The sequence below is a fragment of the Mesoplodon densirostris genome, chromosome 5 (genome assembly GCF_025265405.1).
Source record: "Mesoplodon densirostris isolate mMesDen1 chromosome 5, mMesDen1 primary haplotype, whole genome shotgun sequence".
Lineage (NCBI taxonomy): Eukaryota > Metazoa > Chordata > Mammalia > Artiodactyla > Ziphiidae > Mesoplodon > Mesoplodon densirostris.
This window is the reverse complement of record NC_082665.1, coordinates 107,794,978-107,807,558: the sequence shown is the minus strand read 5'-3', so window position 1 is coordinate 107,807,558 and position 12,581 is coordinate 107,794,978. Positions and strand designations below refer to the sequence as shown.

General features: G+C 44.6%; 1 protein-coding gene across 1 annotated transcript in view; it reads left to right on the top strand.

Moving 5' to 3' along the window:
• Window positions 1-6,816, top strand: part of LIPH (lipase H) — a 61,029-nt gene extending 54,213 nt beyond the window's left edge. Inside the window, exons 10-11 of the mRNA XM_060098841.1 lie at window positions 5,254-5,427; window positions 6,729-6,816. Coding sequence (XP_059954824.1) covers window positions 5,254-5,427; window positions 6,729-6,816 — 262 coding nt within the window. The remainder of the gene's footprint in view (window positions 1-5,253; window positions 5,428-6,728) is intronic.
• Window positions 6,817-12,581: the final 5,765 nt, after the last annotated feature.

Sequence of the window (12,581 nt, the reverse complement as noted above, 5' to 3'; positions counted from 1 at the left end):
TCTACTGTTTTTATGAATTTGACTACTATAGATACATCATATGAGTAGAAACATACAGTATTTGTCTTTTTGTGATTGACTTATTTCACCTAGCATAATGTCCTCAAGTTTTGTCCATGTTATAGCATGTGACAGGATTTCTTTCCTTTTTAAGACTGAATAATATTCCATTTTGTGTATATATCACATTTTGATTATCCATTCATACATGTCTATCTTTTGTTACAGCCATTCTTGTGGGCATTACATATCTCACTGTGGTTTTGATTTGTAATTTCCTAATGATTAATGATGCTGAGTATCTTTCACATACTTGTAGACCATTTGTAGAGCTTTTTGGAGAAATGTCTATTCAGATCCCTTAGCCATTTCTTTTCCTTTTAAACAGACTTTATTTATTTATTTATTTTATTTTATTAATTTATTTATTTATTTTTGTGGTACGCGGGCCTCTCACTGTTGTGGCCTCTCCCGCTGCGGAGCACAGGCTCCGGACGCGCAGGCTCAGCGGCCATGGCTCACGGGCCCAGCCGCTCCGCGGCATGTGGGATCCTCCCGGATCGGGGCACGAACCCGTGTCCCCTGCATCAGCAGGCAGACTCTCAACCACTGCGCTGCCAGGGAAGCCCTTTGGTAGGTTTTAATCGTTCCAATCTTTTGCTTTTTTCTGTTTCTTTTTGCCGTAAACAATCTGGGTCCCATCAGGGTCTGGTGCAGCGGGGAGGCGGCTGCCTGCTCCCTGCCTGCAGGGCAGGGGTGCCCCGGGCACGCGGCTCCGCTGGGAAGGTCGCTTTGGTGGTCCCATGTCCCAGCACTCAGTCCTGCGGGCCTCCCCACTCTCACCCAGCCCGGGCAGGAGGTGCCCCTTCCCTGCAGCTGCTGCGCAGGCGCTGTGTGGACCCGGCAGCTGCACTGCCCCACCAGCCAGGATCCGTCCTCCGCCCGCAGCTGGCGGCCATAAAACCTGCAGCCCGCAGCTTCCCCCACCCCCCTTACAAATGCCTTTATTATTATTATAATTATTTCACTATGTGCGGAAATTCTTTGAGGATCTGAGGAGTAGATTTCTCCAGAAAGAGTTTGCGTTTGCCTGTCAAGTTCCTGGAGATACCATCCGAGACCACTTTAATTTTTAAACTTGAGGTTTCTCAGACCACAAGTAATTTGAATTTAGCTGCTGACCCATGTGAAGGGCACTCAGGCCCCTAGCTCCTCACAGCGCTAAGGCTCTAGGTGGGGGATTTTCTGTCACCTGAGGTGGTAGAGGTTGTTTACTTCAAATTCATGTTTAGTTCACTCTTCCCCCAGAGTTCTCCTATTCAACTTCCGACCTTGAGGGGTCCATAGACTTTGTTTCATGTCCTACTGCACTGCAAGGCCATGAAAATTGAAGCTCAAGGTTACAAAGTTTCAAAGAAGACCAACAAAAGGTGATTTCAGGATTCCTATCTATTTGGATTTCTGCTTTCACATAGTTTGAGGGTTTCTCAGTATTCTTTCCTTTCTTCTTAGTTCAGTGCAATTTAAAAAGGTTTTTAGTTTTGTTTTTTGTTGTCTGTAATTGTATCCACTATTATGAATGCTTTCAGGGTATTTAGTGCACCATACTGCCAGAACTCACAGTTCACTGGCTCTCACTCTATTTATTCTTTTTTATTTTTTTTTGCGGTACGTGGGCCTCTCACTGTTGTGGCCTCTCCCGTTGCGGAGCACAGGCTCCGGACGCGCAGGCTCAGCGGCCATGGCTCACGGGTCCAGCCGCTTCGCGGCATGTGGGATCTTCCCGAACCAGGGCACGAACCCGTGTCCCCTGCATCGGCAGGCACCACCAGGGAAGCCCTCTATTTATTCTTGTATGAACCCAACGCTTGGTTAGTGCCTCCCCATGTATTTCCAGACATCCTTCTAGGAGGAAGAGAGCATCTTACCTCTACTCATGGACAACCCTGATCAGCTCCCGATCTCCTTTTTCTTCTCCCGCCTTCCTAGTACCCCCACTGGGTTCTGCCATCTGCAGGTGGCATCACCTTCTCCTGGAGTCCCTGCCCTTTCCTGATTCCATAGCTGCCCTTGGAGAAGTGGGAAGGGATCCCTTTTTCTCTTGCTACACTCTGATCATGAGAGGACCAGAGTGGTGCTGCTTATAACCCTTTTTGGTTAAACCACACCTTTCCTATTAGCTTTTTTTTCTCTTTATTGTGGAAAATTAAAGTTTACAGAAAAGTTGCAATAGTACTAAGAGACTGTTCTTTTTCTGAACCATTCTACAGTAATTTCCAACATGCTGCCTCATCAACCCTAAGTATTTTAATGTGTATTTTCTACAAACAAGGATATTCTCCTACATAACTACAATTGACCATCAAAATAAGAGAAATAATATTGATACTACCGTCTGATCCTGAGACCCCATTCTAGTTTTACTAATTGTCCTGATAATGTCCTTTGTAGCAAAGGGATTCAATTCAGGATCACTGACTGCATTTGGTTTTCCTGCTTCTTTAGTCTTCACTTTGGAACAGTTCTTCTGCCTTTCCTCGGCTCTTTTGACTTTGACACGTTTGAAGACTATAGGTCAATTATTTTAGCATGTCTTCAGTTTGGGTTTGCCTGATGTTTCCTCACGATTAGATTCAAATCATGCATCTTTGGCAAAGACACCACAAAGGTGACGTAATGTTTGTCTCAGTGCATCCTATTAGGAGGCTCACAATTTCGATTGCTTCATTAATGTGGATCAAGTAATTAAAGTGATTTCTGCCAAGTTTCTCCACTTTAAGGTTACTGTTTTTCCCTTTGTAATTAACTAGTATTTTGTGAGTAGGTACTTTGAGACCATGTAAATGGTCTATTACTCCTCAAACTTTTACCCACTGGTTTTAATGTTTTGTGGTTGAATTATTACTCTGATGGCTGCCATATGGTGATTTTTCTAATTCAACATTTAGGAAAGGCATTTTTTTCTCATTTATTTATTCATTTATTTGTTTCATGTCCAAATATATCAATACAGACTCCCAGATTTTTATATTTTATCAATGGGGAATTATAATCAGTTACTATCATTATTTATTTATTTTGATATTCAAATTGTCCCAAATCTGGCCAGTGCCTTTTTTTAATGCATTTTTAATTGTGGTAAAAAAAATAAGATTTACCATTTTAATCATTTTCAAGTGTATAATTCAGTAGCGTTAAGTATATTCACATTATTGTGAAACAGATCTCCAGAACTTTAAAAAATATATATTTATTTATTTGCCTGCACCAGGTCTTAGTTGCAGCACACGGGATCTTCTCTGTGGCATGTGGGATCTTTTTTTTAGTTGAGGCATGTGGGATCTAGTTCCCTGACCAGGGATCGAACCCAGGCCCCTTGCATTGGGAGTGTGGAGTCTTAACCACTGGACCACCAGGGAAGTCCTTCCAGAACTTTTTCATCTTGCGAAACTGAAACTCTATACCCATTAAGTAACAACATCCATTTCTCCCTTCCCCCACTCCCTGGCAACCACCATTCTACTTTCTATTTCTATGAATTTGACTACTTTAGATATGTCATATAAGTGGAATCAAACAATATTTATCTTTTTGTGACTGGTTTATTTCATTTAGCATAATGTCCTCAAGGCTCATCCATGTTGTAGCATGTGACAGGATTTCCTTTCTTTTTAAGGCTGAATAATATTCCAGTGTAGGTACAAATCACATTTGTTTAATCCGTTCATCCATTGATGGACATTTGGGTTGCTTTCACCTCTTGTCTATTGTAATAATGCTGCTATGAACATGGGTGTTCAAATATCTTTTGGAGACCCTGCTTTCAATACTTTTGAGTATATACCTAGAAGTAGAATTGCTGGATCATGTGGTTCTATTTAAAATTTTTTTTTTTTTTTTAATTTTTTGAGGAGCCTTCATACTGTTTGCCATAGTGGCGGTACCATTTTCAATTTTTCAATATCCTTGTCTACACTTGTTTTCTGTTTTTGTTTTTTTCACAGTAGCCACCCTAATGGGTGTGATTCTATATTCTTTTGAACATCTCCACCACTATTTGCGTGTTTGCTTACTTTTGGCACACATGTTGTTCCAGGATCACTTTGTACTTTCCCTGCCCTAGCCCTGGAATCAACCATTTCTCCAGGCAGCCCTAGTTCCATTTTGTGGAGATGGTATTTAGAAACCAAAATTTGGGCAACCTTTTGGATTAGTTTTACTTGTGGCACTTCTGCTCTGCACAGTGAGGCTGGTGTGACAGGCACCTCCTCACCCCCATCCTGACCTCCAAACTAAGGATTCATTCCTAGAGAAATCATTTCTCCACAGCCTATTCTTGCAGCTCCCCAGAGGGACAGTACCCAGGTGAATCTCCCTAGTAGATACATCTTAGGCTCAATTTGGGATTCCAATTGTAGGAAACATCTCCACACACTTGAAAAAAAAAGTATTGGAACCTGGGTTGTAGCTGTTTTAAGGTTTCTCTTGAGGGCAGAACTGAAAATATATATGCTTAAGCACAACTTCTAAATTAGTATCTAGGGACTTCCCTGGTGGTCCAGTGGTTAAGACTCCATGCTCCCAATGCAGGGGGCCTGGGTTCGAACCCTGGTCAGGGAACTAGATCCCACATGCTGCAACTAAGAGCCCGCGTGCAGCAACGAAGATCCTGCGTGCTGCAAGTAAGACCCAGCACAGCCAAATAAGTAAATAAATATTTAAAAATAAATAAAAAAGAACTTATAGGGCTGCTTGCATTAAAAAAAAATAAGTTAGTATCTAGTGTGGCTAAAAATATACCTGTGCCTCTAGCAATGCAGTTTAATGGAAAGACCATAACTTTGAACTCAGCCAGAACTGGGTTTTAATCACTGCACTGCTACAGAGAAGCCCTGTGACCTGGGTGAGCTTTAGCTTTGCAAGCACCTGTTTCCTTGTTTGTAAAATGAAGACAATAATACCTTGCAGAATTTTTCAGGGGATTGGAGAAATGTGTCAAGAGATGAGGATGCTGTCTGGACTATAGTAGGCAGCGCATACCTTTCCAATGTCACAGCATCTCATCAGTCCTGGGGTCAGCAGCTTCACTTATGCAGTCCCTTGGAATCCACTGGACTTTGCCCATGAAAGTCGGCTACTGCAGGCTATGGGGTCAAGTGGCTACTTGCTGATGAGTGATTTTGCAGGCTTCAAAACTGTTTTCTTTCATTGGTAATTCATATCCACTTAAAATATATTATTTCTTCCTTCCAGTGAACCCACAACATTTCAGAAATACCACCAAGTGAGTCTGCTTGCAAGATTCAATCAAGATCTGGATAAAGTGGCAGCCATTTCCTTGGTGTTCTCTACAGGCTCTGTAATAGGCCCAAGGTACAAGCTCAGGGTTCTCCGAATGAAGTTAAGGTCACTTGCCCATCCAGAGAGGTGAGCTGAGGCAACGTCTGACAAGCCCCTGTTTTCCAAAGATGTTATTGGTTCCTGTCCAATCTGCTTGGTCTTACGTTTTAACAGGACTTCATCAATCATAATGAAAGAAGTGAGGGGTTTTCCAAAACTAGACTTGATAAAAATAAGTTGCCCAGTAATCCAAGAAAAATTTACTGGTATGCACTTAAAGACAAATGGTCCAATAATCCAAAGAAACAATGTTGTTATATGCTTAGAGTTACACAATTCCTCCCTAATCACTCTACCCATGCTGCTTGCAAACTGATAATTTGTTGTAGAAAAGAAACCCTCATATAATTTGGCCAATTGATAAAACACAGCCTAGCATTAAAAAAGGTACAGAAAATTTGGAATATTTTATTCTACTGATACAGGATACAACTACTATATCAATGTTAAATTTGATAACTGCACTGAGAATGTGCTTGTTCTTAGGAAATACACACTGAAGTATTAAGGGGTAAACAACCTATTCTCAGTTGGTCCAGAAAAAATAAACTGCGTGTGTGTGTAGAAAGAGAGACAGGCAGAGACAAAGAGGGGGAGAAAGAACAAAGCTGTGATGGTGTGTGTGTTTTGTGAGTAATGCCACTCCTACATATATTCCTAGTGTTCAATCTGTGGACAGAGACAGGAAATGATGTGAGCAGTTACTACTTTATGTTTATAAATCCCTTTTTCCTGAAGGTTTAGGATACCTCAAAACATTTAATAATACAAGTTTTTTCTTTTTTTCCTAAGAGGATAGTCATTACATCTTTTTTCTTTTTCTTTTTAATTATTTATTTTTGGCTGCATTGGGTCTTCGTTGCTGCGTGCGGGCTTTGTCTAGTTGCAGTGAGCGGGGGCTACTCTTTGTTGTGGTGTGCAGGCTTCTCATTGTGGTGGCTTCTCTTGTGGAGCACGGGCTCTAGAGTGCAGGCTCAGTAGTGGCGCATGGGCTTAGTTACTCCGCAGCATGTGGGATCTTCCCGGACCAGGGCTTGAACCCATGTCCCCTGCGATGGCAGGTGGATTCTTAACCACTGCGCCACCAGGGAAGTCCCTTTCTATTTGTTTTTAAACTTTGTTGAAGTTATATGGTAAATAAAATTTTACACCCTGATTTTTTTGCTGTTGTTGATGTGGCTTTGCTTATTTAGCACAAGCATTTCCCTAGAACATTAAAAATAATTGCTAAATAACTTTATATCTGAAAGAGATGATATAATTTACTCTACTAGAATGGGGTATTTTTATTATTGTACTGACAAGCATATTTCATCTTATTTTCACAGGCCCCAGTTGTGTCGGTATGATCTTGTACTGATGGAAAATGTTGAAACAGTCTTCCAACCTATTCTTTGCCCAGAGTTGCAAATGTAACTGTTGTCAGGACACCCGGGTACCAGTAACATCAAGAATACTACAACTACAGGATTTTTTAAAGCTTCACCTTGCCTTCTCCTCAAGGCATAAAAAGTACGGAATAACCAGGGGTTTTTTTGTTTTGTTTTTTTACAGTCATGTCCTGTGGATGTCATATTGCAAAATGTCAAGTGACCCTGGATTATGAAACAGTCCTGGGAAGGGAGCCCCTAAATAGGGCAAGTCAGAAATAGCCAGGCTCCTGACGGCGCAGCACCTTGTTAGGCTGTGTCCTGGGGCCTCATTTGTTCCGAACTGTCGATTCTACTGCCTGTCACTTGGGCATTTCTGCCAATCACAGTGGCCAGCCAAGCATCTTAAGGGAAGGACTGGCTGGAGACATCACTTTGGACTCGACCCCATGTTCCCTGTGCCAGATCCCTCCAGGCTCTGCACAGAGAGGGAATGGCTTCCTGCCTTGTTTAAAGTGGGGCTGGTGCAGGAGGAGGTGGGGACAGACCAACAGCCAAGAAGGCAGCTGCTGGGACTAGTGGATGAGGGAAGAGCAGATGAAGCAGTGGGGCAGCCTTGCTCACAGGGACAAGGGATAGAGTGAGAGGCAGGAGAGAAAAAGCAGAGCTTGTTTTTCACTTAAGGTGAAGAAGCATCACTTTACATGCAACCCTCATTTTAAGCAATACTTAAGCAATGTTTTGCTTTTCTTTATTACCAATGTAATCTGTACTTACTGAAGGAAATTTCAAAAATGCGCAGATGCAAAATGAAAATATGCTATCCATAATCCCATCTGTTAGAGGTAATTAATGTTAACCTTTTGGAGCAATGCTAAATAACTTGTTTTGCCAACATGTGAATTCAAAGCACTAACCTGTTTGCTCTTGGAGCACCTGAAGCTTCCAGTTTGAGGAATTCTCAGGCTTCCCTAGGAAGAGGTGCGATCCATGAATCTGAAATGACAACAGCAGCCAAGTCAAGAGGCCCTCCCAAGGGCCAAGGTCAGAGAGGTCAGAACCACTTGAGGTCAGATGCCCAGGGTGGAGACAGAGCCAAAGGGGTGGACACCACCCATCCCCCAGCTGTGGCCACTGCAGGAAGGTTCCTAGGATTCCTGAGTCATAGGTCCACTAACCTCCTCCCCGTCCAAGTGACTGCTCTTCTACTGCTTTCTGTGTGGAGAGCCGTATTTTAAAGAAACAGACTCTCTGTTTCATAAATGATGGAACTCTGTAAATGTAATCCAGTGTGGCACACTTTATTTATACCTATATAGCAAATCCAGAGTCTATTCCACTTAAGTGAGGGATGCCTGCAGCGAATGTCTGAACAATAAAAGGAGTCTCAGCGATGCTCCTGCCCACTTGCACGTCTTTTCAGCCATGCTCCTTCCCACGTTTCCTCAGCAGTGGTGGATACAGAGATCCCGGTGCTGATACGTCCTGATTTCTTTTTTAGAGTTTTACTGGTTCTGTATTTTGATTAGCACAGTCACTTCTTTGTGCTCTTTGCCTTCCTTGGTAAGCAGGGGATCAAAACAACATCAAGGAAATGCCTGGAATAGCATTTCTATCAATGTATAAGGTCCTCAGGGCAGTGGGTGTCTCTGAGCTTCTCCTGCTGGCGTCTCCTAGCACAGTGCCCGGCTCACTGGGGAGTGGGTGGGTGGGTGAACAAATAGATAAATGAAGGAGTAAAGGAAGGAAGTTTGTTGCCTGGAATGGAGGCGAATTCAATGCGTTTCATGTAACAGTGATCAGGTGAATGAAGGCAGTTACAGGTGTGGCCACTCTCCTCACAATCTTTCTCCCAAGGCCCCTGGAACTTTCCTCTCTGTCTCTTGTTACCCTTGCCTCTCTTCCCTTCCTTTTGTCAGTGTATTTGTCTAAATACCCAACCCAAGATGCAATGAAATTGCAGCCTACCCTGTTCCCTCCTGTCTTCACCAATATCTCCCATTCCATGTTTGGACCTTAGCTGGGTGGTCACTTCCTCAGGGGAGTCTTCCTGGCCCTCACTTCTCCATAGAGCCCACTGGACCTGTCCTTCCGTAGCACTGTTCACTGTTTAAGCTGTGTTTTTTTACATTTATGTGTATGATTATTTGATTACTGTCTGTCTCTCTTTTCCACTAGGCTGCTCTGCCAGGCAGAGGCCGTGTGCCTAGTGTGGTGCCTACAATGAAGTCTGTGCTCAGGAAATACTGATTAAATGAACACTCCCCATTATCTTGTGAGCCTTATGGAGCCATGTTCGGTTATGAGGAAAGATCAGGCCTCCACCCCCAGCCACAGCCCATTTCCCTAGAGGTGCCCACCCTTCGCTGCCTTAGACCTCTCTCCCAGGCATCTTTGTTACTCTTGTCTCTGTTATCTCTGGAGGCCCACTGCCCACTTCCCAGGCTCCCTGGGAAAAAGAGAGTTTGGCTCTTGCTTTCACTCCTCTTCGCAACTTCCAGGTGGTCCCAGTACCATCCTTTAGCAAGCCCACCTGTCCTGAAGCCTAGGAGATTTTGCTCTCCCCAGCTCCTGTTTTTGCACCTCAGCTAAAACCCTCCAGGACCCTCAGGCATTCCTGGGTGACTCCAAGCCAGGCTTGCTCTTCCACGACTCCCTTCTACCACCCACTCTGTATGTGCTACCATCGCTGCTTGTATTAAGCCATACTGTAATATGTTTCCACGTCTGTATCTCCTCCAAGACTGTGAGCACCACAAAAGCAGCTGCTGCTTATTTGTCTCTGCTGCCCTGGCACCTGACACAATGCCAGGCACAAAGCAGGTGCTCAATAGATTGTCTGTTGAACAGAATGGAGTGGATTTGTCCTTAGAGACTTGAGGGAGCCCCCTGCATTCTGTTTTAGACATCAACACACTTATTCCCAAAACCTAAACTTAGAACCTCCCACCCTCAGACCCCTGCCCCATGTTCTCATTCCTGACCTGGGATGCCAGCAACAGAAATCCACTCATATTTACCCAGATTTTATTAGACAGAGGACTTGTGGAACCCCGGGGAGAGATGAGCCATCAGACCTCAGGAAGGGCAGGGATGGGGATGCCCTGGATCTTCAGCAATCAGAGTCCATAGGCCTTTACTAACCCTCGTGCTCTGCCATGTATCTCTCTGACTCAGCTCCGTTCCCTCCACAGGGCAGCTGTGGATCATTGGGGTCCTTGGGACCATTGGGTCCTTGGCCACTCACTTACTATGTGGCCCAGTCCCAAAGCTCAGGGAGAGGATCCAGCCCTCAGATCCTCCTCCTGGGGCAGGTGTCCATGCTGTTCCCATTGGTTGTGATTGGAGCGGGGATGGGGAAACAAAGCCATGTGGTCTGATCAGAGCTACTCCTTTCAGTTGCTCTGTGCAGATCCAATTAAGCCAGGAAACGTGGTTGAGCCCCAGGATAAAGACCCATGGGGAGTGGCTGGCTAATTTGCTCTCACTAGAACCTCTTGGCTTTTCTTTCCTCCCACTCCCCTGAACCACTAGCCCCTATCTGTTCCCCAGTCCAGCATGTGTCTCTGGTGAGGGTTGCTGCTGTCCTTTACAAGCTGCCTGGAATGTGCTGCAAGTGAGTGGCCTCAGGGGAAGCTGTACAGCCTGCAGGCAGTACACCGGCTGGTTAGAGCTGGCTCTGCAGGTGCTGGGTTGGGGGTCAGGAGGGTTGGGGAGAGGCGGGCTGAGAGTGGGGAACAGGGCCCCTTCCCCAAAACAGACAGGTTGAGCAGGAGGAATCAGAACAGAAGGCCAGGGGGGTAAGTCAGGAGCAGCAAGCAGGGGCTTGGGCAGTGAGCCTGTAGGCAATCAGGTTTGCATCTCCCAGAAGAGCTCTGTCAAAGGTCCCTTGTCACCTGGTGTTGGCTGAGTCCCACAACCCCTCAGGTCTCCTCGCTGGATTTTCCCATGGACTCTGACACTGTGCACTGGTTCCTTTCTAACAGTCTTTCTTGGGCCCCCAGTGCACTCTTCCCCCACCACCCTATCTCTCATCCAACATCCCTGAATGAAATCTTGTTCTCTTTCACCAGTTCCACTATTTTCTTACCAGGCTTCTGATCTCAGTCTTCTCTCCGAAAAAGGCAGTGTAGGGTAAGAGGTTAGGCTCTGCTGTTTGCTGGGGTGTGACCTCTGTCGACTGACTTTACTCTGCCTAAGTTTCCATTCTCTGGACTGTAAAGTGGGGGCTGTTAGGAGCCCCTGCCTCATGAAGGTTGTTATATAATAAATGCATTTGTGCGTGTAAAAGTCTTCCTGTGGGGTGAGTGTGCCTAGACTCAGTGAATGTCAGCTGCTGTTACGTTCCCTCTCATGGTCTCCCTAAGAGCCCTTCCCTCCTTGCATTTCAACTGTCTCCTCTAGACAGATGACCTCTAAATCTGAATGTTCAACCCGAGCTCTGGATCTTCACCTGCTTGTTGAGAGGCAGTGTAGGGCAGAGCAAAGAGCATGGGCTCGGGAGGGGCCGATGAGGGCTCAGTCCTGCTCAGCACTCACAGCTGTGGGCTTCATCAGCCCTCAAAGTGACTCCATCTGAACACCTGCTCAGCCACTCGTCCATAAGAGGGATGATGACACTTGCTTCTCTGGAAGCTTAGCCACGTCTGTTTCCTCTGTGGCACCAACGTGCTCTATAATTGTAACTCTCTCCATCCTCTCCCCCAACCAAAGGCAAAGTGAAGTCCTTGAGAGCAGGAGCTTTTCTTCTTGTTCTCTGCTCTGCACACTTCTAGCACAAGCTCAATATCGTTATTCATTCACTTTCTCTCCTCCTGTACTCCTCTGACTTCTCAAAATCAGCACGTTCCACACCAAACAACCAACCATTTCCTCCGCAGACCCGGTCCATTAATTTAACAAACTATTATTAAGTGCCAATAATAAGCCAAGCACAGGGCTAAGAGTGGATAGACATGGGATGGTGAGACCTTGTCTCATTTACAGAAGTGTTCACTGTCTCCTGAGGAGATGAATGATGACACTGGAGCACAGTATTTGCAATCACAGGAATATAGACACTCCGCAGGCAGCCCCGAGCACAGAGAAGGCACAACCTTTCTGACTGTAGGAGCTGAAGAAGCCTTCTCAGAGGAGGTGACAACTGCCCTGGGTGTTGCTGAAAGAGTAGGGATTTTCAGGCAGAGAAGTTTCCCAGGGAAGAGTGTTGTCAGAGGCACAAACGAACATGGTGCATACACTGTGCATGTTTAGCTGGAATGGGAGACTTGAAGGGAGAAAATGAGACTGGAAGGCTGAGAACATTTCCCCACATTGTAAACTGGAAAATTTTACACATACACAGAAATAGGAGAAATGGTATAAAATCCACCTCCATGTGCTTATCATCCAGCTTCAGCAATTATCACTTCAATGGCCAATCCTGTTTTATTTATATCCCTACTCACTACACTCCCATCCCATTATTTTAATGCAAATCTCAGACATTGAGTCATTTCATTCATAAATACTTCAGTATTTTGAAAAGTATATCTTTTTTTTCTTCTTACAAATGAGTCATAGTATAGTCTAACACTGCAACTTGTTTGATTTTTATCCTAGCCATCTATCTGGCTACTGTACTGTATCAGGATACATAAAGTTGTCTCCCTCTTTCAGGAAGCTACTTAGTGTTCCATTTGTGAATATACAATAATTAACCTCAATAGTCCCCAAATGATGGGCATTTAGGCTGTTCCCAATATCCTCATATCAAAACAAAGTTGAGAGAATACCCTTGAACATACATCTTTGTCTACCTACAAGGCATAT